The 26,721-nt window shown below is 45.0% G+C and overlaps 1 protein-coding gene across 6 annotated transcripts in view; it reads right to left on the bottom strand.

Annotated features, from left to right (window-relative positions):
- Positions 1-26,141, bottom strand: part of brip1 (BRCA1 interacting protein C-terminal helicase 1) — a 42,431-nt gene extending 16,290 nt beyond the window's left edge. For 2 of the 6 annotated variants that reach the window (XM_036965144.1, XM_036965139.1), the window contains exons 1-16: positions 25,970-26,106; positions 25,383-25,505; positions 25,006-25,117; positions 24,591-24,788; positions 22,800-22,948; positions 22,382-22,531; positions 19,009-19,311; positions 15,675-15,896; positions 15,194-15,393; positions 14,364-14,496; positions 14,017-14,171; positions 13,661-13,829; positions 13,382-13,522; positions 12,920-13,081; positions 4,152-4,323; positions 3,837-3,958 (exon numbers count right to left, since the gene is read on the bottom strand). In XM_036965144.1, coding sequence (XP_036821039.1) covers positions 3,837-3,958; positions 4,152-4,323; positions 12,920-13,081; positions 13,382-13,522; positions 13,661-13,829; positions 14,017-14,171; positions 14,364-14,496; positions 15,194-15,393; positions 15,675-15,896; positions 19,009-19,311; positions 22,382-22,531; positions 22,800-22,948; positions 24,591-24,788; positions 25,006-25,117; positions 25,383-25,475 — 2,481 coding nt within the window. In that variant the 5' untranslated portion in view covers positions 25,476-25,505; positions 25,970-26,106. The other 4 variants (XM_036965141.1, XM_036965143.1, XM_036965145.1 and 1 more) reach the window with 4 other exon arrangements.
- Positions 26,142-26,721: the final 580 nt, after the last annotated feature.

Below are 26,721 nucleotides of genomic sequence, written 5' to 3'. Positions count from 1 at the left end.
TGCTTCTGCCTTCTCCGCTCAGTCAGATACTTGTATGCTTAGTCAGATTATATGCAACGCAGGACACGCTAGATAATATCATCAGCCATGTGTAGTTAACTAGTGATTATGATTGATTGATTGATTGTTTTTTTAGAAGATACATTTAATGCTAGCTAGCAACTTAGCTTGGCTTACTGCATTCGCGTAACAGGCAGTCAGTCTCCTTGTGGAGTGCAACGAGAGAGGCAGGTCGTTATTGCGTTGAACTAGAACTAACTGTAAGAATGGATCCCCCGAGCTGACAAGGTGAAAATCTGTCGTTCTGCCCCTGAACAAGGCAGTTAACCCACTGTTCCTAGGCCGTCATTGAAAGTAAGAATGTGTTATTAACTGACTTGCCTAGTTAAATAAAGATTAAATAAAGGTATAAAAAAATAGGCAAAATCGGTGTCCAAAAATACCGATTTCCGATTGTTATGAAAATATTAAAATCGGCCCATCGCGATTAATCGGTCGAACTATAGTACAGACTACCTAAGGTTAAAAAAAATAGGGCCAAGGTCTCTTTTATTCAGAATGCAATTCTGTAATTTAACAAATGTTGGTGTAATTGCACTATGAAGTTGCACTTACCCTGCCTATTTGTAAAAAAAAACATTTTTAGATGTTATATGTTTTATGACTGCTGCAAGATGAATTGCCTCTGAGGACATTCGAGTTCTGAATCTGAATGAGTCCGTCCATACTCAGTACACATATTTGATCTGAACCAAATAAAAAGGAGCAGGAACTAGATCACCTTTTATTTATTTATTAAGAAACACTTTACCATGTCAAAATGGACCTGCAGTAGCCATGCTATTTTCTTGCTGGCCAGATGTATACTACCTCATGTTATTTGGGCTCACGAGGCGCAGGCTAGCAGCTGTATGGTGAGATGAGATGTCGTCTCCTGTCAACTAGAGGGGTTGACGCATCTACTTCTGAGACCACGAAACTAACGGAAATGGCCAGTAGCCCCGAGCCGCCAATGTCATCGAAATCCAATGGGAGTCCATTTCAGCATCCCCCCCTTCACATCCCTGCACCATGTCAACACCAGATCTGACATGACAGGATGCATATGTGAAAAAGCCAATTCTAGCTTCTAGCGAATCTCCTCCTGAAAGTGAAAGAAACCTCCAGCTAGAAGGGATTAGTTAAAATGTCAGGAGATCGCTAGTCGCTCGCTTGCTTTGGCCCGGTCCTCCCACCGCTACCTGTTCATGCTTAAAAACATACATTTGACCAGCAAGCATGGTTTGCAGTTGAGCGGACCCGTTCGTGTGTGTGTGCCCCTGGCAGTCTTAACCATCTTGTGCCTGTCAGTGAGATTATGGAGCGCTCCATCTACCTAATGTGGCAGAGCTGACAGCTGGGTGCCTCGTCCTCAGTGTGTCCCTGTGTGACGTGAACACACACGCACAAGCACCTAACCAGGACGCACTCACACACACACACCAAAATTCCAAAGTGTCTCCCACTCAACAACATAGGATCAAACTGTCTGGTCCTCCTCCTCCATAAAGTATCAAAGCAGAGACACCAGGTCTCTATAAAACAGTATTCAGTGTCTTTAAATGTCTGCTGTGCTCCTCATTAAGCAAACAGAGATGCCATATCAGCTGTAAGTGTCCTTTTATTGCCTGTTAAGCCAGAGGATTGTTTCTTTCCCTCCCTCCCTCCCTCCCTCACACACACACACACACACACAAACGGCTGCATATTCTAAGACATGCCTGTTGGGGGGGGGGGGGACTACTCTACATGTGTATAATGTAACATTGGGTGCGTCCCAAAAGGCAGCCTGTACCCTATATACAGTAGTGCACGGCTAAGGTCAAAAGTAGTGCACTAAATAGGGAATAGGGTTCCATTTGGAATGCGTACTTGATGTAATAGCAGCTTAGCAAAGCTTTCGGTGTGGAGGACTGTTTCCAGTTCACCTTTGATCTCAGGCACGATAAAAGGCTAGTAAACGCAGTGCTGCTCTGTGAGTCGGTTAAAACCTTAAAAAGTTTTGCTGAGAGTCGAGTCTGGGAAAAGCAGTCTAGGCACGAAGGTAGGCGTCCACACTACATGAGGGGTCTACATAAGCATGTTAGAAATGTGGGACAGGGGGAGTAAGTCCAAGTTAATGTGTTCTGAGAAGGGACTGTCTATATGTGCTTGGGTAAAGGTAGAAATGTTAAACAGGTGGGAGAGTGAGAATATACAGTATGTATTTTTGTGGCTCTGGGCATGTGAGTGAGACAATTTGAGTGTAGTTGTGCGAGACAGAAAGTGTGCACTACATGTGTCATATGAGCATGCGAGTATGTATCTGACCCCCCTATAAGATCCCTGTCACAGCCGGGACAGCGTTGTGTTGCTGTATACCTGTGGCTTACTGCCTGCCCGGTGCCCGCTGGGTTGTTTTAGCATAGCTGTCAGAGGGGCCGTGGGGACATACAGTGACCTGGCCCTGACAGTCATTAGTGTCATGTCCAGTCCCTTCTTCTGGTAATGGGGGTCAGCTAGCAGACCTTACCACCCCTAAGGGCTCCTCTGGGGCCAGGGCAGGCAGCTGACACACCACGAGAAGAAAGGAAAGAATAGAGAAAAAGAAAAAAGAAAAGTATAAAGAAAATAAAAAGCAAGAGACAGACCTTTACACCCGCTCATGGCTCCTCTGGGGCAGCTGACATGCGACCTGCCATTTATCCTATTTACTCAGTAGAGAAGAGGAAAGGAGAGAGAATTTAACAGAAAAGATCTGCTGTGCTATTGGGTGAACCTGTTTCTCAGCATGAGAAGGACAAGGGGAGCCCATAGCTCTCTCCAGTCTTCGGCCACATCTAGCCATCTCCCATCCCTCAAGGGCTACTCAAAAGGGAGCTGCGAGCGGGCTACATAAGGCTAAATACTGATGTTGGGCCTCGCAACCTTGACCTGCTCATCACAAACTTCATTTGAACTTATCTGTGGTCTGCTGATTTCGTCCTTATTTTGGGTGGAAATATGAGACAAAATATCCTCAGAAAGGTGTTACTAACCCGCATGTCTCTGTGTGTGGCTATCATAATTTGCTCATCATCACCTAAGGCATGCACACAATGATGAAAGTACACGTGATGCATGCATGCCAACCAAAGTCAAAGCGGTTTACATGGTTTTGTGCATGTACAAGGTGATGGAAATCTCCACAGCATTACCAGCGTTTTGAAAAGTTAAATAATAATAATAGTACTTTCCTGTGGACATTTCTTTCGACTCAAAGAAACAATCACACAGACAACTTAGAGTAAGTTCAAATGCTATATATTATCTGGCTTGTAAGAGAACTTTACAAGTGTTTGCAGTGCTTTAATTCAGACTGTGTACCCAGAAAGCTGGTATCAGACTGATTTATTAGGCAACACTGGGCCATGACAAAAAGGTAAGGAAGGATGGAGAGAGGAGGGAGAGTAGAGGAGGAGGGTAAAAACAAAGGTCAGCTCTATCTAACAGAACAATCACTGAGATTATTTTACAGATCACCAAAAAAGAGGAGGATATGCTTTTTGTTTGTGTGTGTACACCTGTGTACAGAACAGAACGTTTTCAGGGTTGGCACTGGAGGTCTGTAGGAAAATACATTGGCACACAGCAGATTCTGTGAAGCACAAAGTCTAACCTGCAGGAGGGAGATGGTCTCTCCACCTGTATGTGACTGGCTGGACAACTGTAAACATGGGTCTCTCTCTGTCCCTCTGGGTCCTCTGCTGTTAAACAGACCCGATGAGGCTCACCACCAAGACGTTGAGCCACCTCTGACCTCGGTCTCTGGTTCTTACCTGCAGGTCCTTGATGTTGGGGAAGGGGATGCCGATGGTGACCACTGCTCTGGCGTTGTCGTCTGTGAAGTCCAGTCCTTCACTCACCTTCCCTCTACATACTGCCATCAGCAGAGCTCCATCTGAGGGAGGGGCAGAAACAACACCAAAGGTACCCAACACCAAACATTTTATAACTGTTTGTGCACAGCTACTCAATGCTGAATTAACAAATCGGTGCTCTGTAATCCCTGGCAGAGAAGAGATAGACAGACAGACAGAGAGAAGAAGAGAGCGAGAGATAGAATGAAATAAAGAGACACAGCCCAGTCTCACCTCTGTCCCCTGCAAACTCTCCACTGATTCTGATGGCATCATAGTACACCTGCAGCAGCTCATCAAAGTCTCCCTTCCCTCCTCCTCTGGGCTCTGTGATCACAGTCTTCCTCTCCTCCAGCTTCTCCCACAGCCCTGTGTTGGTCCAGCGGTCACGCAGCTTGTCCAGCATCTAGGAAAACAGAACACCAGCAAATTGATCAGGGCTTCATGCATGCATCAACAATATTAAACAATGTGATTTGTTCATATCTTTTTCAATTCATATTTTTGTTACTAATTTTCCAAACTCAGTCAACAGCAAATTCCTGAAGTCTACACTACATAACCTTCCAATAAATAAATAAATAAATAAATAAATAAATAAATAACTATCAATTGGTGCTAACATGAATCATGCTTGGCACCATTATGGGATAGAAGCTATTCTTCACATGGGTATTAACCGGTCTGGGAAAAGTCCAAAAAGTTATATTACTGGTCGTAGAAACATATCAAACGAAGTATAGAATCAATCTTTAGGATGTTTTTAACATAAATCTTCAATAATGTCCCAACCGGAGAATTCCTTTGTCTGTAGAAAAGCAATGGAACGCGAGGTAACTTTCACATGACCGCGCGTCACGAGCTCGTGGCTGCTGGCAGACCTCTGACTCATTCCCCTTTCATTCAGCCCCCCTTCACAGTAGACGCCTGAAACAACGTTCTAAAGACTGTTGACATCTAGTGGAAGCCTTAGGAAGTGCAAGATGACCAATATCCCACTATCGTCAATAGGGGCTGAGTTGAAAAACTACAAACCTCAGATTTCCCACTTCCTGGTTGGATTTTTTTCTCAGGGTTTTGCCTGCCATATGAGTTCTGTTATACTCACAGACATCATTCAAGCAGTTTTAGAAACTTCAGAGTGTTTTCTATCCAATACTACTAATAATGCATATATTAGCATCTGGGACTGAGTAGCAGGCAGTTTACTCTGGGCACGCTTTTCATCCAAAAGTGAAAATTCTGCCCCCTATCCCAATGAAGTTAATGACCTAATGAAGCAACAGAGCAGGAGTTGAGACTACAGTAAACAGGAGGAAAACCTAGGGCCATATTAGACCATGTGGTCCACACTAGAGCACCCTGAGAAAACCTTTCACATAGCAGCATAATATACTCCTCTCACATGACATACAGAGAAATAGGTTTCCAGGTTTCCTTTCTACAACTCTAAACTGTTTTTAGAGTTAGTGGGTGCACCTTGAATCTGTTCAGGGATACACAGTACAGTACACTGTCCTGACAGCTTGGCACCCAGACACTGCAGGTTTGTGTGTGTGTGTCTTAAAGTCTGAAACAAAGTTCACAGCATGATGGCACGTGAAGCCCCTCCGCCCCCCAACCCCCCAGCCAGCCGCTCTCCCCCTTTTGCCCTCCCATGGCTCAGTTCCCCCCTCCCCTTCCTCCACAAAGTTGAAGCGTTTAAACTCCTCTCCTCCTCCATCCGTAATAAAATCACTGTAGCTGTGGTTAGTGCAAAAGTCACGGTCTCTCTTGGGAGGAACATTGATCTAAAAGCCCTCTCGTCAGCTCCTAGCAGAGATCTAGTCATGTCTCCACCACAGCGGATTGTTCACATGGCTTCACAATCAAAGAGCTTATTCATTGGTTTGGAAATGTGTTCGAAGGGTTAAGTAGAAGTTATTTGTGTCTTGCAGTCAGCAGGAAAACTTCTCACAACAGGACAACAGGGCTGGGTTTGCATATGGCTACATGGGGAAGGCCGAAACAGAGGGGGTTTTCATACAGGCCTTGCTGTCCCTGTTAAGTGAGATACAGAGAGAGACTAGGACAGAGAGATTGACCGAAAGAGAGAAATTCAAAGAGAGAGATGGGGAGAGAGCTGAAAGGGAGGAAGGGGTGTTTGTTTGGGCCCCGTTATCCCCCTGTCCCTTGTTAAGTGTAAACGTGCTGTTTACTGTCAGTGAGCAGCGGCGTACTCAGAGACGATAACCAAAAATAATCCAGGCAGTACGTGGTTTAGATCAAATAATTATGTACGAAAAAAATAGATAAGCAGTTAGTAGGTTACTCTAACAAAGTGAGAAAAGGGAAATGAAACATTACAAGAGGGTGGATGGATGGATGGTTCCTATAGTTCCTGGCACTCTAAGGTGACTGACTAGCTACAGCCTGCCTGTGATTGTGAAATGAAGCAGAGGCAGATTTCATCAGGTCGCCTCGCTTAGCGCCACAAAACAAACGGGAGGGCCGGGAAACAGAAAAGTTTCCATCAATAAAACATGACACTTTCACAAAAGCCTCAGCGTTACATCGACAAGGCTGCTCTTTTAGCAGCTTTTCATTCGTCAACCACCACCACAACTCCTCCACAAAACGGGTTGTCCCAACAAATGCTTTCGATCCAATCCTGACTGACAATGGGTGAATTATTACATGTTATATACTTTAGGATGTGAAACAAAACAGTCATTATCTTCCATGCTGCACTTGAGGAAGACCAGAGGAGAGGCCGATTAAAGGAAGAAAAAGGGGGGGGGGGGGGAAGAGGGTGAAAAAGCTCCCAGCAAGGAGGGGAGAGGAGACATGCGAAGTTCACTCTCTTGCTGATCTAATTGATGGTCTGGGTCACTGTAGTCAGCATCTTGGATTGTTCTTTATGTAGCCGACGTAAACTTCTGCCAGGGAACAGCGAGTAACCTGATAACAAGGGAAGCGTAACCCAATAATAAAAGGCCAGCCAGGGCTCTTAAAACACAGGGTATGCTTCACAAATGGCACCCTATTCCCTATATAGTGCACTACATTTGACCAGAGGCCTATGGGACATGGTAGTAGTGCACTATATAGGGAGTAGGGTCCCATTTGAGACACAGAAGGAACACATGCACTTGAACAGCACAAACGTACAGAGCTTGTTGTTTACATTCCCTGAGCTGTAATTTGTAAAGCCCTTATAAAAGCGGGGGGCGAAATACAATCCAGTCAGGCCACTCCAGCAGGAGCCCCTTGGCTTGCAGCAGGGCCCAGGGTAATGGTCCCTAATGCTTTTATCTCTCAGACACTAAGAGTAAACATCACTCTGGCTGTGAACCAAATAGAACCCTACTCCATATATAGTGCACTATTTTTGAGTCGGGCCATAAAAGTAGTGTACTTGATAGGGAACAGGGTGCCATTTGGGACAAACAATTCGGTGTCTCGTTGCCCTGACTGATGCTGCCATTTAATATTGAGCAGATTTTCCTTAATCTTGACTGAGTAGAGCCGGGTTGAAAGGCGACGAGGCGAGGCAGGGCAGAGAATAGGCAGGGAGCATAGACAGTAAAACCAGTAGCTAGTGATAGCGCTGACATCATCCACGTATTCCTATGCAACCAATGGTGCATGAAGCCGGAAGTATTTGAATTTGAAGCGCGCCATATCGCTGAACCTTATACCTCAGTGGGCTGAATGCCCCCTCCAAAAACGCAAAGGATCATGGTAACGTCCATCTAAAAACATTTTGTTTGGCCAGAATGGCGATCATAATTTACATAGGCTTTCTAGGGCAGACCACGGCTTTCGGCACCGCTAGGTTGCTACTCATTAGCCGACCATCAGAGCTCGTGACTTCAGACCGGACACTGGGGACCTGGCAGGGAGACGAGGAGACAAGGAGGGTTGGCTAGGTCTAGGAGAGGAGACTGTGCTACACTACTCTATGGAAAGGCAGGCAGACAAGTGAAAATCACCTAGCTATTCATCAAGACTCCTCTCCCAGACAGCTCACCTTGACCTCCAACTGATCCAACCAAACTAATGACAGCTAATGAAATGTTGCAAGAACTATGTTCAAGCAACCTATGAACACCAAAGAGAGGACCTGTGTAGAGTTTGTGTCTGAGTTCACACGTAGTACAGAGAGTATGACTGGAAGGATGCCATGGTGTGCCATGGTGTGTGTGTGTGTGTAACTTCGCCTTCATGACTCATTTAAGGGCATTATCTGACGGGGAGGTGGTGTATCTACTGGGCCCACATCGGTCTGGGGCGGTCTGCTGAAGCGCTACGGCAAATGTCAATCTGCACACTCGGCTGGCGCCCAGGTGCACAAACACAACAGGAACGACCCAGCGCACCCCCACAGAGGACAAACCACCACACACACATTTCGAAGTAAAATGGCTCCTTTTGAATTTAACAGTATTGTACTTAATTTAGACAAATATGAAGGAAATAGAAACTGAAGGTTGCAAACATGGGAATCAAACCCCCGGACCCTAGTGGTAATGTGTAGTCCACAACCACTGGCTCTCCAGCAGGGCAGTGCTAGCATGGCCCCTCATTCAAAACATGGGAATCAAACCCCCGGACCCTAGTGGTAATGTGTAGTCCACAACCACTGGCTCTCCAGCAGGGCAGTGCTAGCATGGCCCCTCATTCAAAACATGGGAATCAAACCCCCGGCCCCTAGTGGCAATGTGTAGTCCACAACCACTGTCTCTCCAGCAGGGCAGTGCTAGCATGGCCCCTCATTTAAAACATGGGAATCAAACCCCCGGCCCCTAGTGGCAATGTGTAGTCCACAACCACTGGCTCTCCAGCAGGGCAGTGCTAGCATGGCCCCTCGTTCAAAATATGGGAATCAAACCCCCGGCCCCTAGTGGCAATGTGTAGTCCACAACCACTGGCTCTCCAGCAGGGCAGTGCTAGCATGGCCCCTCGTTCAAAATATGGGAATCAATCCCCCGGCCCCTAGTGGCAATGTGTAGTCCACAACCACTGGCTCTCCAGCAGGGCAGTGCTAGCATGGCCCCTCATTCAAAACATGGGAATCAAACCCCCGGCCCCTAGTGGCAATGTGTAGTCCACAACCACTGGCTCTCCAGCAGGGCAGTGCTAGCATGGCCCCTCATTCAAAACATGCCACAGGGTTCCACAGCAGTCCTGAGATGCTGTTGGTCCACGCAACAACATGGAATGAGGAGGACTACAGTGTTTAGCCAGTCTCAGAGTAACAAACAGGCACAACTAACAGTGAATAATTCACAGTGATTTCTGGGTATGGTGTATGTGTGTGAGAAGAGTCGCTCAGCTTCTGGTCATAAACAACATGGTAGAGTGGGCCGGATCTCTGCGTTGTCTGGTCTGGAGGGTCGAGTGCCACTCTTAGGCATTGAATTGTACACTTCCTCTCTTTCGCACGTCTTCGCTCCCCCCATGCCCCCAAAATCTCCATATTTCACCTCTTTCCGCTCCCCCCCAGTGTTGGTGGGCTGTGTTGCGACACGTCACTTGTCTCCTAGTGCCTGATAAATAATGGAGTTGGTCTTGGGCGACGATAGTATGAATTAAACATTAACGGGAGACGTGTTGCAGCCTTGAATTATACATTTTGGGACTGTATCAACAGTGGACTAATGAAACAAATATCAAAATATAGTTTGAGTGGAATTCCCCTTTAAAGCTGTAGCTTAGTGAAACATTTAGACCACAACAGCAGCGCACCTCAAGTTCCCACTGTAAAAGGCCATATAAAACATCATCTCAGCTGGAACTTTAAAGACGGATATGTGCCTGCCTGAGCAAGGTGGCCCACAAACACAGACACACACTGTAGAGATGACCGCACACCTTCAGCTGAGTAATAATCTCTTAAGTGTGGCCGGGAGACAGCAGGGTGTGTGTGTGTGAGCATGCCCCCAGCCTCCTCCTCAGCCCCCTTCAGGCGCCAGCGCGGCTGCGTCTTCACACAGACAACTAGGCGACATCACCCCTAATGGCCCTTATCTCAATCTGCTTTAAAAGCATCTTGCGTTTCCCTGCAATCTTTTCACCTCTGCAAATCCCACTTTTTAATAAACCCACCTCTCCACCCCTCTCTTCCCAACCCCCAACGGTGTGTTTTGTCCCTTTCCTCTAGCGGTGCGTCCAGACGGCGAGGCGCGGGCGAGGCGCGGGCAGAGGGGTACCGTGGTTTTAATGGGCATTAACTGGGGGGCTGTTGAGACTCAAGTGCTACAAACCACAGCTCCAGGAGGGCTCTGGGAGATGTCTGAGTGTGTAATGTCTGCATGAGAGTGTGTGTATGCCCACACACACACACACACACACGTGTGCGAGCAAGCGTGAGAGAGAGAACCTTTAACTGTGTGTTCTTGAGTTGTAATGTATGTCCTGTGGGCGTATGCACATTCAGAGTGTGTCTGCGTATCTGTTAGAGGGCGACAGACAGAGCCGAGAGGGAAGGAGGACGCCTCTACGGCCTTTGTGTGAATGTGGCCTCTGTCTCTCAGTACTGCAGCCTCTCCGATAGGCATCACCCAGACACACTGACAAGAGGTAAGCCTGGAGATGACCCATCCTCTGTCTCACACACACACACACGACTCACCGGCTCCAGAGGGCCTCAGACTCTCCAATTAATACCCCAAGTAGCCCCTCATCTCTTCATCTTTAAGCTCCAAATGTCTGCACATTAAATATTAATGCAGAGGGCATAGAGCTCCTACACTAGCCATCAATAATACACAATATCCACCCAGAGTTGTTCTGCGGCTGTCTCTGCCCGCCTGGCGTCATGGCTGGGGGGGAAATGAGAGGGGAAAGAGACAAAACTGGATCCTAAGAAGAGACTGTCAGCTTTCCTTTCATATTCTGATATCAATGATAAAGTCTCAACTGGATAGTCAGCTAGAGGAAAAGCTGGCGCTTTGACAACACCAAAGAGTCAAATACAAACCATAGACCTATTGTATATAAGCATAAAGAATGAGTGCAATGTAAGACACTAAACAGGCACACAAGTGGCCACACAAAGGTATGCAGCGCTGTGCAAAAACGCTAACAAACCTTCACATGTAACACACTCGTATGTGTGCACGTGTGAGCTCCAACACGCCAACAGTGACATGAGTGAGCCAGCTAGTCCATAAGTGGACTGGTGACAGAGACTGAATGGAAATCTATTATTGATGGAGGAAAGCATAACAATCAAAGGAGGACCAAGTATTTATCAATGGGCCCTTAGAAGTGTCTGGTTAACAGAAAGGGGATACAGGGTTTCATGTAAGGTATTTGTTAGCTTACCGCTATTTAAGAGATACCCATTAACTCTACATTACAGCTGCTCACCATATATGGACTCTTAGGACCTCTTCCTTTGTCACTCAAATCAAAATCTAATTTCATTGGTCACATACACATATCTAGCAGATGTTACTGTGGGTGTCGCAAAATGCTTGTGTTCCTAGCTCCAACAGTGCAGTCGTATTTAACAATTCACAACAACACACACAAATCTCAATGGAATTAAGAAATGTATAAATATTAGGACGAGCAATGTCGGAGTGGCATTAACTAGAACACAGCAGAATACAGTATATACATAAAACATGAGTAAAACAGTATGTAAACATTATTAAAGTGTACAGTCCCTTCAGAAAGTATTCAGAACCCTGGACTTTTTCCACATTTTGTTACGTTACAGCCTTATTCTAAAATGGATTTAATAGAAAAAAAATCCTCAATCTACACACAACACCACATAACGACAAAGCGAAAACTGGTTTAGACATTTTTGCAAAAGTATAAAAATTCAAAAACAGAAATAAGTATTCAGACCCTTTGCTAGGAGACTCGAAATTAAGCTCAGGCGCATCCTGTTTCCATTGATCATCCTTGAGATGTTTCTACAACTTCATTAGAGTCCACCTTTGGTAAATTCAATTTATTGGACAAGACTTGGAAAGGCACACACCTGTCTATTTTTATTTAACATTTATTTAACTAGGCAAGTCAGTTAAGAACAAATTCTTATTTACAATGACAGCCTACCTCGGCCAAACCCGGACAACGTTGGGCAAATTGTGCGCAGGCCTATGGGACTCCCAATTACGGCCGGATGTGATACAGCCTGGTTACGAACCAGGGACTGTAGTGACGCCTCTTGCACTGAGATGCAGTGCCTTAGACCGCTGCCCCACTCGGGAGCCCTTGGGAGTCTAGAGAAGGAAACCTGCTGAAGAGATGAAAACCTGTTCCAGAGCTCTCAGAACCTCAGACTGGCGCGAAGGTTCACATTCCAACAGGACAACAACCCTAAGCACACAGCCAAGGCAACGCAGAAGAGGCTTCAGGACAAGTCTCAATGTCTTTGAGTGGCCCAGCCAGAACCCGAATTGAACCTGATCGAACATCTCTGGAGAGACCTGAAAATAGCTGTGCAGCGACGCTCCCCATCCAACCTGACAGAGCTTGAGAGGATCTGCAGAATGTGAGAAACTCTCCAAATACAGGTGTGCCAAGTTTGTAGCGTCATTCCCAAGAAGACTCAAGGCTGTAATCGCTGCCAAAGTTGCTTCAACAAAGTACTGAGTAAAGGGTCTGAATACTTATGTAAATGTGATATCAGAAGCAGAGCTGCCATGTCTGTCGGCGACATCTTATGTATCTTTCTGTTGAAATCAAACAAAATGTCTCTACTCTCTACTTATTAACTCAACTTCCTTCTCATACCAGTTGTGCCAAATTTGCTTATACACAGCAAGGATAGCATGAGAGTACATTAAAACATTCAAACTCAATATGTGGTCTCTAGCCCCTCCTGGTGGTAAACGGTAGGAGCTGAAGACGTTTTTAAACAAGAGAAAGAGTGGTGAGTGAAGGATCACATCAGCTCAGTGGTTCTTAAGCAAAACGTTTTGCATACGGAAAACAAAAATCAATTGGAAATATTTCAAACCTCCCCGAACTAACTTTAGCAAAGAGACTGGTCTTACCTTGTAGGAGGGCAAAAAGCAGAGCACTCCCCTTCCAACAGCCTGGCAGACCCTGAGCAGCAGGGCTCCCACCTCATCCTGGAAGGCATAGGTCTCAGCATGCTGGAAGGTGGCACACAGCTTCCTCCCCTGGGGGCCAGAGCCCAGCGTACCCACCCACACCTGGCGGAAGGACAGGGACATGTCAGACACTGACCGAACACACTGAGCAGGGGTATACCAACTGACAAGTATGCAGGTTGTGACTGTTTATACATTGAGGGGGTAAAGCTGCCCTTCTGTCAGGATAAAATTCATGAAGGACAAGACCCAGTCAAATCTTATTCATTTGGGTTTTTTTTGCTTGGCTACATAGTCCAGTTCCTTTCTGAGCATAGTTAACCATCAATCAGACTGTTTCTGGATACTATGATAAAATCACCACCCATAACACCTGAAATGAAGGCAGAGATTTCTACTGACCTGTGACTTGCTGATGACGTGGCTGGCCTCTAGCTGGATAGAGAACTTGACCCCCAGTTCTGAGGAGAAGGATCCCATAGGAGACAATGTGCCTGAGGTCAACACGATGCTGTGAACACTGTCCGAAAGGTCTGAGAACGCCTGCCACGCGCGCGCACACATACACACACAAAGACCACACCCCTTAGGACAAAGTAATATAATAATACGCTACTTATCAGTAACAGGTACTTTCCCCCCCAAATAAACAGTATACAGTACATCCTCCCTGCTACTCACCACAGCAGGGTTGAGGCACCAGAAGCTGAGTGTGTGTACGAGGGTCTTGGTCTTGGCACTGTGGCGTCGGCGGTTGGGCCTGGCGAAGAAGCCCTGAGCATCTGGCACATCTGGAGCAGTGGTCCAGGTGTAGGACTGCTGCAGCGCCACGCGGTAGTCCTCTGCAAACCTGACCATGGGAACATGACCAGCACAGAAGTCTTCGTCAGTGATCGAAAAGTGTTTGTATAATGTATTTTGTAGTATGTTGTTGTGTTGCTCTTGTTTTTCCACCCTGACTACAATACACATGTTCCAATTAGGACAATACAAATATTGACTGATTGTTAAAGACTTGTTCACAGACTGCCTCTGACCTGCTCTTGTCTCTGTAGAGGAAGTCCAGCACCATGAAGAGACTCTTGAGGACAGAGGAGCTGGCTGAGCTGATGGTGGGGACCTCCACGGTGTCCTCTCTCCCGTTCACCAGCCCAACCCGCTCCTCCTTCTCCAACACCGCTGCCAGGTGTTTCTATACCGGGGGAGAGATGAGGGAGGGAGAGAGATGGGGGAGAAAAGAGAGATGCTGTAGACCTCCTTTATAAACACACAAACATTGCAACAAAAAAGAAAAAGGGGGTGAAGGTGAGAGAGATCAAAAGACAGGGACTGAGACAGAGAGACAGGTGAGAGGAGACCTAGGTGGTCAACAACATTATCTGACCTGCAGCATGGCAAAAGTGTCAGCAGTGATGCCCATGGTGTGGAAGAGTCCCAGAACCTCCTTGCCGTTCCACACCTTACAAGACATCTCATACTCCCTTTCAGCCAGAACACTGCAGCTCTCCTGCATCCAGCTACACCACAGGAGGAAGAGACAGCCATGAGAGGCAGCCATCTTAGAACTAGTGTTTGATATTGAGGAAAGTCTAGTGAATATATTCTTTAGAAGTATTGATTACATTTAAATAAATGTTTAACCAAGACGTGTTGATTAGTAGACCAGTTGTGATTGTGTTGGCCTAGAAAGAAAAACATGCACCAGAAATAGACAGGTAGAGAAACACTGCTGTAGTTTCAGTAGGGGGGAGGTCTTACTTGAGCAGGCTGCAGCAGAAGACCCATAGGGGTTAGGGTCTACCATGAGGGGTTAGGGTCTACCTAGAGGAATTAGGCTCTACCCAGAGGGGTTAGGCTCTACCCAGAGGGGTTAGGCTCTACCCAGAGGGGTTGGGGTCTACCCAGAGGGGTTGGGGTCTACCCAGAGGGGTTAGGGTCTAACGAGAGGGGTTAGGGTCTAACGAGAGGAGTTAGGTCTAACGAGAGGGGTTAGGGTCTACCCAGAGGGGTTAGGGTCTACCCAGAGGGGTTAGGGTCTACCCAGAGGGGTTAGGGTCTACCCAGAGGGGATAGGGTCTACCCAGAGGGGATAGGGTCTATCTAACTCCAGGAGGTTAGGGTCTACCCAGAGGGGTTAGGGTCTACCTAGAGGGGTTAAGGTCTACCGAGAGGGGTTAGGGTCTACCTAACTCCAGGAGGTTAGGGTCTATTTACTTGAGCAGGGAGCAGCAGAAGGCACGTAGGGGTTCGTGGTTGGAGCGTCTGATGTTATGGGTCACCATGCCGTCCAGCTCCTCCCTGGCAGAGAGCAGCTGGGGTTTGTTCAGGGTGTAGCTGGCACTCTCCCTGGCACAGTCCTCTATGTTGTGGGCCTCATCCAGAACCAGAATCTGACCCTTCAGGTTGATCTGCATCTGCAGGGGAGGAGGGGAAGGGGAGGAGGGGAAAATATGACATACAGAGACAGCCTCCCCTCACTCCTTTTCTCCCCCAGTAGACATGCAGTGTGTTTGACCAGGTGGTGGTCAAGGAATATGTTCAGCTAAAAGTAAAGGAGAACACATCTATACTTCAATTGTGTGAAACCACCTTTCTTCTGGCCTACATCCTCATCCCTCACTCCTCTTACTCCAACAACAATTCCCTCCATCCCACACCCCACCTTGCATCCTCCTCACCCCAGCCCCAGACTCACGCTCTCCCTGATGAGGGGGTCCAGTAGGTAGTTGTAGGGACAGAAGACGATACAGGCTTCCTGCATGAGGTCCCTGGCAGCGTAGTAGGAGCATGCCCTCAGCCGGCCCCCCAGTCGAACCAGGTCCTCTATGTCCCAGGCCTGGTGGAGACCATGGACCCACTGCAAAGTGTTCTGGTCCTGCATCTTGTGCACGCCGTTTTTGAAGCGGCACGACACGCCCTGCGTGTGGTAGGAAAAAGAGAGAGGAGGAGTTGTTTTCATCCTTGACAATACACACATGAAAAGTGATTTAGTTCAGCACACTGGTGACCTTGAGGACCTCTCAGAACTGACACTTTGGTCAAAAGACCTTCATCGTGGTTTACACACATAGTACATGAGTCTGTTGGCTGGAATTTACCCTCGCCCCAAACAATATTGTAACAAATTCCCTGAGATATTGGTAATGCCAGAAGAGTTGATGTTGGTATCAGCCAATATTGAGTGTGTATATGTCAGAAGGCCCATTACCTGGTCATCAGAGGCGCCTCAAATACCACCATGCCACAACCAGGCAGCTCCCCGGTGACACACACGTGATGACTATACTCCGTTACCGCCAAAGGCATGGAAAAGCAGCTATCAAAGGGGTGGGTGAGCCCTCACTTTCTGCCAGACATCAAGGATAAACTTCGGAGCTTAAAACAGTTTTGTTTCAAACGGTTCAGTGTGTGTGTGTGTGTGTTTGTGCGTGTGTGTGGCGAAGGTGAAAGGATTAGCGTCCACTCAAGTAATTGTTATCTTGGGGCAATGGCAGCTTAGGGGTGCGATTTGACTTCATGACTCCACAAAAAGAGAAAGCACAACAGAGGAGTCTTAACCCAATTGAGCTCAGTCAAAGCCAGAAGGTGGGTTGTATAGTGCAGTAACAAGAGACTGGCTTTAGACAGGGCCTAGGTGACTGGAGGGATGATAAACAGGGCTGGTAGAAGTAGGATGAGTGCAATGGAGCTGTGGTCATTCTATCCTCTGGGGTTGTCGCGGGGACACCCACTCTCTGTAACAGATCAGGATGTGACACTGTCACCGTGTCGACTTTAGACAGAGGAAGACAGGACAGGTAGACACCTCCGGTGACAGCGCAATAGGGGCTTATTATTCGATCAGTCTCACATTTGTGAGTGTATGTGTGAGTAATAGGTGCTCATTATACTAGACACCTCACCTTGAGGAGAACAGGAGTTAGGACCGTAACACTGACTATGAAGAGTCTCCCATCAGACACAAAACCTGTCTGAAGCCTCATCGTCCTGCTAGAGAGTCTGTCTGACCGATTGGAGATATTATGTAATTGCCACCCGGGGCGACGGTGATGGGGGTTGTCTGCCTGTCCTTTAACTGTGGGGTTGGGTTACGAAGCCTTTCTTTCTAGAGCTCAGAGGCGGCTCAAATTCACACTTTAAGTGTCTGTCACTGGGATTAGAAACACCACTCAAACTCAGGATTGGAGGTGTGTGTGTTTCCATTTCTGAGGAGGAGTTGTTTTTTTGGGGTAAATCTCCATCCAAAAGAATCCAATTCAGGCCCAACCACCTCCATTGAGAGGTAACAGGGCAACACTAATGTAGCCTATCTAGGAGCTGAGCGGGTCTAAGCCCTAGGGTGGAGCAGGGCAAGAGGCCTTGACCTCGGCTCTACACAACAAGACCCTATTGGTGACACTAAGGAGGACACCATGTTACTACAAAGAATGGCGGTAGGTGAGTCAGAGGTTGGGGAAGCGGGCCAGCAATTGGACAGTCGTCAGTTAAAATTCCAGGTTTTATCGAAAAACAAGTGTGTATAGGGTTGCAAAGCTAACTGTAGTTTACCAAAATTACCGGTATCTTCAGTAATTGAGAGGAAATCTTAAATCACTTGAATCACTTAAAAAATGTATTCATTTTTTATATTTGTGTCTATATTGGCCATGAGTTTCTAGCAGATAGACCAGACCATTTGGTTCAAGAGAAAATAGCCTTATTAATTTAAAAAGCATCAACAATGGCATTATTTTCAATTAACTCTGCAACTTTTCCAACTATTGTCTATTTTCCCACTGCCACCAGTTTGATGCCGAAATATTAACAAATACATACTGACATAGTCAAATACATACTGACATAGTCAAATACATACTGACATAGTCAAATACATACTGACATAGTCAAATACATACTGACATAGTCAAATACATACTGACATAGTCAAATACATACTGACATAGTCAAATACATACTGACATAGTCAAATACATACTGACATAGTCAAATACATACTGACATAGTCAAATACATACTGACATAGTCAAATACATACTGACATAGTCAAATACATACTGACATAGTCAAATACATACTGACATAGTCAAATACATACTGACATAGTCAAATACATACTGACATAGTCAAATACATACTGACATAGTCAAATACATACTGACATAGTCAAATACATACTGACATAGTCAAATACATACTGACATAGTCAAATACATACTGACATAGTCAAATACATACTGACATAGTCAAATACATACTGACATAGTCAAATACATACTGACATAGTCAAATACATACTGACATAGTCAAATACATACACTGACGTAGTCAAATACGTACTGACGTAGTCAAATACATACTGACGTAGTCAAATACATACTGACGTAGTCAAATACATTCTGACGTAGTCAAATACATTCTGACATAGTCAAATACATACTGACATAGTCAAATACATACTGACATAGTCAAATACATACTGACATAGTCAAATACATACTGACATAGTCAAATACATACTGACATAGTCAAATACATACTGACATAGTCAAATACATACTGACATAGTCAAATACATACTGACATAGTCAAATACATACTGACATAGTCAAATACATACTGACATAGTCAAATACATACTGACATAGTCAAAAACATAAGTGTGTAAAAATATATATAAAGGATATCATGCTGAAACCCTCATATTAAACACCAATGATACTCACTACGTTGATGGTTTAGATTTAGGAAAATGTTTTACAGATTTGTCATTCTATTTTGTATTTGAAAATCAGATGTAATTATTTCTAATGTTTAATATGTGATAAGGACACATATAATTAGACTCCTCTACAGATCTGAAGCACCAAAAAGGACCACCAGGTGTCTTGTGATAGATTACATAAAATCCTTGAAAGATACCAATTTTCTAGAAGTTTACTAGAAATATACCCTCCCGTTGCAACCCTATGTGTGTATTAGGTCTATGTATGTGTAGGTCTGCATGTGCTGTGTGTCTCTACTCTACTCACATTCTTGGCTTCCAGGAGTTCCTTGCAGCGTTCGTTGCGGTTGGAATGAGGCACCACCTCTGGGTGAACACAGGTGTGGTCCCTACTGGACAGAATGGTCATGGGGGCGGAAGAGTAGAGCGTACGCTTCATCTCGTGGGCGACCTGAGTGATCTGTTTGTGGGTGCGCGTGCCAAAGAAGATCTTGGGGACTTGTTTCTTCTTGCCCTCTTTGTCCTTCTCCTTTGAAGACTCCCCCACGGCTCCATTCTGGCCGCCTTTGGATGAGGCACAGGGGCAGAGAGAGCAGGACACCATGGGGGACTGGTGGACACATGAAGGAAGAGATGGGGGGAGAAAGAAGATAAAAGAACAAGATAAAGAGAGTTCTCTTCAATTTTACTTTGCTCACTATAAAAAAAGTGAATGACCAATACCAGACAACTGGTGAACTCTATATGTTCTAGTAGTTAACATATAGGAAAGTATAGCAAGAATGTGTATCCACATAATACTGCCTGTCAGCCATGGTTAGATGACATTCTCTGACTACTGAAGGCTGATAGGTGGCCATTGTTGGGGATGTGAAAGTGTAGCTGCTTTTTAATTGGCTGTCAGTAACCACAGTGGATGTGTGGTGTCACTTTCTCTTGACACACAGGTGAACGTAGCCGACAGCGCTGCTGAAACCAATACCAGTCAGGTGGTAAGCTCTTTTAAGTGGGACACTCCAACCCTTTCAATGACACTAACATAAACCTTAAGCTTAGTAACTGCATAAGTCTTGCTTTTAAAATAATAAGAAATCCCTCACTCTCTTCCATCTTTTACAATCTGGCACCAACCGGTTTATATCCCTCACCGTATAAAGGAAAGCTCAGGGTGTGTGTTACACCTCTCTGCCAGCAGATCAAGCTAGCTGAGCCTATGGTGCTTCAGTTGAGACTAGAGGGGCCAGGCGGTTCAGGTAACCCTCCTTAATGCTCCTTCTCAAACCATTCAATATTACAATGTGTGTTAGGGGACCCTAACTGAGCTCAGCCACTTTTCCCTTGATTAAACAGGTATTCACTCTCACTCTCAGCATCACACATGGGGCAACAGGCAGCGGTGATGGGTGGAATTGTCCAGTGTTGAATGAATGAGCCGATGTGTGTCTGTTGCAGAGGGTAGCCAACACCATCAGGCCCCGTTAGTTAGTTATCTACATTCCATTCCAGGGGGGTGTCTGCTCGCTCCTATGAGCCCAGCGAAGCCCCAAACCGTGTCAGTCTGCGCCTTGGATCGGGACAGGCATGTAAAGGGATACCCTTGTCAGCAGTTTCCTGCTGCTGCCTCTTGACAAGGGTCTCTTTTCAGCAGTGACCCCATCCTCCCACCTGTCGATGAATAAGTCATTATTTGCCATGATCTCGCCGTAGGAGGAGGGACATGCAGAGGGGCCTATTTAACGTGGCAGCAGCAGGAGGTAAGGTGATCAGGCTCTGTTGCCCAGGCGAGTAACGGAGCCGCAAAGCCGACTAGTCTGTTCCAATGATCTGGCCCTGCTGTAACCTGATCCTACTAGGGGACCCTAGAGGCCCCTCTGTTTATTCATCATGTCAGCTCAGGGTTCTTTATCCCCTTAACTCACAGAAGCTGCCTCCCAAATGTCACCCTATTACCTTGCTTGTGGCATCTCCCTACAGTGTTCATAAGAAAACCCCTCAAAGATATCACTTGGTATGTTTCAAACAGTACTAGAGTCATCCTTATTGTCAGGGAGTCAAAACAGTCAGACAGTCAAAACCATGCCCTGGATGTAGGTGTTGGTGTGGTTCTCAGTCACTCAGTATACTTCTGGCCACGTAGACCTAGCCGATTCCAGCCCTGTGTGCCTTTGAGTTTTAGCATTGCACAGCTGACACTTGAGAGACAGGAATCTCACACTCCGGGGGGCCAGGTGATGGTGGTGGAGGGTTGGCGGGGACAGGCTGGCTCTCTGGCGCCGCTCGCTGGACGCCAATTTGCTCCTCAGTCCTCAGCCTTCAAGGTTCGGAATGCATTCCAGTGGGAGTTGGGGTGCACATAAACACACACAGGGGTGGGCTGACTAAGTCTCAAAAAGATGACTGCAGTGCCATCCTGATCAAATACCTTAGGAGACATGACACAAACTAGCCATCACCCCTCTGCTCTGAAGTGAATTCCAAATGGCACGCTATTCCCTATATAGTGCATTACTTTTTAACAGGGCCCATTGGGCTCTAGTCAAAAGTAGTGGACTGTGTATGCAATAGGGCCCCATTTGGGATGCACCCTGGTCTGCAACTGGCACAGGTGTGAGGTTGTGGGGCCCCCTGAATGGCTACCCAGCCTTTCTCCACCTTCCACCTCTCTTCATTTCTTTTTTACCCCCTTCTCCTCCTGCAGCCTAAACACAAGCTATATTACATGACACATTCACTTGGCACACAAGAAATGTGAGAACAATGCCAAATGGAGCACAGCCACAAATTAAATAGGATATGCTGCCACCCAGTGGACACAATGTAGTACTTAGCGGTACAAAATTGGTAGCAACAGTAAAATATTTATCTTCACGGATTCTAATGGTTGGCATTAAAGTGGTAGTCAGTTGAGCTGATCCTAGATCAGCATTAAAAAGCAACATATCCTTAGTTAAAAATAGATGTACTCACACAATAGTGTGCCTCAGGGGGCAGGTCCATCAGTTAGGGCTGGGCGATATGGCCAAATAATTATCATATCACAATATTTTCCTATTTGTTTAACAGTATGGCGGTATGTGACTGTATTTTATGTTTTTGAATAATAAAACAGTTCTAAATATGTTTTATGAGTAGTGCATGAGCCTATGATGGAAACAAATTAATTCTAAGTGATTTGAATGGACTTTCTACATTCTGATGGTTTTATACTCAACCAAACTAAATCAAATCAAAGTTTATTGGTCACATACACAGTTTACCAGATGTCATAGCAGGTGCAGCGAAATACTTATCTTACTTACTCCTAACAACGCAGTAAAATATTAAACAATACAAAATGACAAAAAAATAGGAAATCAAGAAAGGTCAGAACTAGGTCACAACTGCCTGGGAAAGTAGTCCAATTTGTAAAACGTTCATTAAATTTAGCACTGTATCAAAATATATTTGTAGACGGTAAAAATCCATATTGGTATGTGGATCTGTACCGGTATACACAAAATATTTCACAGCCCTACCATCAGTTGAGCTGATCCTAGGTCAGCATTAAAAAGCAACATATCCTTAGTTTAGAATATAAGTACTCACATAGTGCGCCTCAGGGGGAAGGTCCATCAATTTAGATCAGCACTCACAGGCAACTGGCAACATATCCTTAGTTAAGGTACAGTAGATGTACTCACACAGCAGTTTCTATCAAGTGGCAGGTCTATAGTCTGTGCCTGGGTACTCAGCTCCACAGTCCAGGTCTGTGCTCCAGGCACTGGCCGCTCTCCTTCTGGCTCATCATCTATAAACACCACTCCCGGCTCCAAGCACCTCCTCTTACGACCCTGAGGGAAACAGAGAGTAAGGGTTTATGTTATTATTGTGTCATTATCAGCACAGGCCTGCATAGATAAGATATTTATATCTTGTTTAAGTAGTTCCTGAGATGTCAAATACTTCTTTAGCCATTCAAGGCAGCAAAGAACTGAAAATCAGCAGACATGCAGATTTTGTATACCCTGGAACTTGAAACAGGGACAAATCAGAAAGGTTAAACTTATTGTTAATATGGCTACCCATAAAAATACATTAAATTCTATAAAGGTGTCCTACCTTCTGCTCCATGGCAGGGGTGCGGATGCGTTTCCTATCAGGCTGGAAGTCATCATCCTCGGAGGTGAGGGAGGTCTGGAGCTTGTCAGACAGATGAGAGGCTAGAGACTTGGGCTTGTACTCCTCTGGTGGAGGGGGCACTGAACAGACTGAGACAAAGGTATCAACATTTGTATTGAATTTAAAAATGTACAAACTGAGCTGAGCTAGGGGATTGGGAGTATGACTTACACTGCAGTACAGATTTCTTTTCTCAATCCATTCCTGAGGGGATCCCAACGGGGTGCACATTTCTGTTCGAACTCAGCATGAATACACTATATTCAACTAATAAAATAATCACCAAGCCCTTCATTTGTTGAATCACACGTTTTATTAGTGCTGGGTTAGAATGGAAATATTCACCCCCTGGGCATCCCAATACTGAATAACTTAATATAATACATCAATAAAATCTATTTAGTCTCAAATAAATAATGAACCTGTTCAATTTGGCTTAAATAATGCAAAAACAAAGTATTGGAGAAGAAAGTAAAAGTGCAATATGTGCCATTAAAAAAGCTAACGTTTAAGTTCCTTGCTCAGAACATATGAAAGCTGGTGGTTCCTTTTAACATGAGTCTTCAATATTCCCAGTTAAGAAGTTTTAGGTTGTAGTTATTATAGGAATTATAGGACTATTTCTCTCTATACCATTTGTATTTCATATACCTTTTGACTATTGGATGTTCTTATTGGTACTTTAGTATTGCCAGTCTAATCTTGGGAGCTGATAGGCTTGAAGTCATAAACAGCGCAATGCTTGAAGCACAGCGAAGAGCTGCTGGCAAATGCAGGAAAGTGCTGTTTGAATGAATGCTTACGAGCCTGCTGCTGCCTACCACCACTCAGTCAGGCTGCTCTATCAAATCATAGACTTAATTATAATATAATAACACACAGAAATACGAGCCTTAGGTCATTAATATGGTCAAATCCGGAAACTATCATTTCGAAAACAAAACGTTTATTCTTTCAGTGAAATACGGAACCGTTCGGTAATTTATCTAACGGGTGGCATCCCTAAGTCTAAATATTGCTGTTACATTGCACAACCTTCAATGTTATGTCATAATTATGTACAATTCTGGCAAATTAATTACGGTCTTTGTTAGGAAGAAATGGTCTTCACACAGTTCGCAACGAGCCAGGTGGCCCAAACTGCTGCATATACCTTGACTCTGCTTGCACAGAACGAGAAGTGACAATTTCCCTAGTTAAAATGAAATTCATGTTAGCAGGCAATATTAACTAAATATGCAGGTTTAAAAATATATACTTGTGTATATATTTTAAGAAAGTCATTGATATTTATGGTCAAGTACACATTGGTGCAACAACAGTGCTTTTTTGGTGAAGTAGGCTATGATTCAATGATAAATTAACAGGCACCGCATTGATTATATGCAACGCAGGACAAGCTACATAAACTAGTAATATCATCAACCATGTGTAGTTAACTGGTGATTACGTTAAGATTGATTGTTTTTCATAAGATAAGTTGAATGCTAGCTAGCACCTTACCTTGGCTCCTTGCTGCACTTGCATAACAGGTAGTCAGCCTGCCACGCATCTCCTCATGGAGTGCAATGTAATCGGCCATAATCGGTGTCCAAAAATGCCAATTACCGATTGTTATGAAAACTTGAAATCGGCCATTCCGATTAATCGGTCGACCTCTAACACTGACCAACATAGTGGATGGCTAAGTGGTTAGGAATCTCACTATTACTATTTCTCAACTAAGATTACCTGGGTCTGTGGGAGAAGATGATCTCTGTGCCATCACTACCTCCGGTGAGCCTGTGAGGTCCACCACCACAGTGGCTAGTGCTTTGGGCCTGTTGTCTGGGACACTGGCGGGTTTGCTATGACAGGCACACTGACAGGGGGTGGTGACAGCTGGCTTCTTACCCTCTGTAGGACTGCTACCGTCCTGTTCAAGCTTACCTGGACACACACAGGACATACATACTGGAATCATCATCACAGTTAACCTCAGAGACGATGAATTCTAGTATGCAGCTGCAGAATATGCTACACTTGAATATACACTACATGCAGTAATGCTTTATGTGGACCAGAAATTTAAAATAAAGTATTGCTTGTGAATGCAAATAAGCCAAGAATCAAAACTCATAAGAAGTTGTCTAAACAGCACCCTTACCATATTGTGCCTGCTGCCAGGCCAGGGCAGAGCAGAGCAGGGCTAGGCTCTTGCCACTCCCTGTAGGGCTCTCCAATAGACAGTGCTGTCCATGATTCAGCCCTCGCACTATCTGGGGAGACAATCACACACAACAACAGGGGTTAGTCAGTCACACACTCAATAACAGACTGATAACACAGAGTAGGCTAACTGCATACAGTATCTATGGGATATGGGGTGAATCTCAAAAGTTGTCTGCTCCTCAGATCTTATCCTCCAGTCTCCTTGCTTGCCTCTGAACTTTTAAGGAGAAGGCAAGGAGAGAGGAGGAGGAATCAAGAAAATACTTTTGAAAATCACCCATGGTTAAAAGTGTGTGATGCTTACACACTTACAGAGTTCATCATGGCCAGCTGCGAGGGGTAGGCTTTGCAAGGGAACTGTATCTTCACCCCTCCTATGGTGTACTCCACTGGGGGAGCAGCCATGGTGACTGCCTTGTCCAACTGATATACTATCTGAAAAAAAAAATCAAAACAAGCTTGAAGCCAGTAACGTTACATGTTGCTGCAACTGACAATATCATTCACATCAATTGGTCACATCCCCCTCACAATATGGCTCTGACTAGTTAACTAGCTAGATCTAGTTATTTGCTTTTTGCGAAATATACGTCTCTGCATCTAGTTACGGTAGCTTATCGAGCTAGCAAGCAATGTGTCATAACGCACACAGCAAAACTAACATCAAGCGCTAAAATGTAACGTTTGCTACTGGAAACAGACTGCTTGCTTCTTAAAGTAAGCTTAAGCTAACTAACGTTAACCGCTTTCACTTTTATGTGTGATTTGAAGTACCAGGTAACTAGCTAGCTGTCCTTGCTAGCTTGTATAGCCTCCATCTACCACAACTTTCAGCAAGCATAAACGATCTAGCTATTTACAATATCAATGAAATTCATGTTTGAATGGTGTTAATTTACCTTTGTAGCTACAAATTTGATATACACCGCTTGTTAGCTAACTGTAAACATACCTGACTAGCTAGCTAGAAGTTCCCGCCGTGTAAGCAAGTCCCACAAACCAATCAGATTGGATAAAAACATAGTCGTCACGAAAGAGGTGACAGTAGCCAATTACCACAGAGCATTTGCTGGGGTCTCCCATGTGCTAGCAAAATATGAACAACCAATGTATAATTGTCTACATTACAACAGTTTTGTAAATAACATTATACATTATCATGCTAAATGTGTTTTTTATGGAGGACCAAACATGCCATCATTATAAATGCATAAATAATAAATGCACATATAAATGGATGAATGAATGCACACATAGATACATAATTATTTAAATAATGAATCCCACTTTCATTCATTTATATTATTTCTTCATTTATTTATGTATTTCTTCCTCCAAATTGGAAGGCAAAAATATATTGGTGGTATCTAACACACCATAAGTTAATTAATGTCACGGCACAGTGCTCTGTTGCATTTGCCTGGGGTTGGTTCAGTACGTCAGAACGGTGTTTAACATTTAATTAAACAGAAACGGTAATGTACTGAACGACCAGTTGAACAACGGCGTGATTATAGTGGCCCAGACGGCAATCGTCTATAGTGTACTGCACCAGGACTCTCTGTTATCACTTCAACTCTGGCGAAGTCATCAGGCAACTTCATCCAAATTGTTAAGAACTAACGGGTTCACTTCTGTTTCTGTTGTACCA

Source organism: Oncorhynchus mykiss, chromosome 27 (genome assembly GCF_013265735.2).
Source record: "Oncorhynchus mykiss isolate Arlee chromosome 27, USDA_OmykA_1.1, whole genome shotgun sequence".
NCBI classification, from domain to species: Eukaryota; Metazoa; Chordata; class Actinopteri; order Salmoniformes; family Salmonidae; genus Oncorhynchus; species Oncorhynchus mykiss.
The sequence above is the reverse complement of the archived record's forward strand: the minus strand, read 5'-3'. Positions and strand labels throughout refer to the sequence as shown.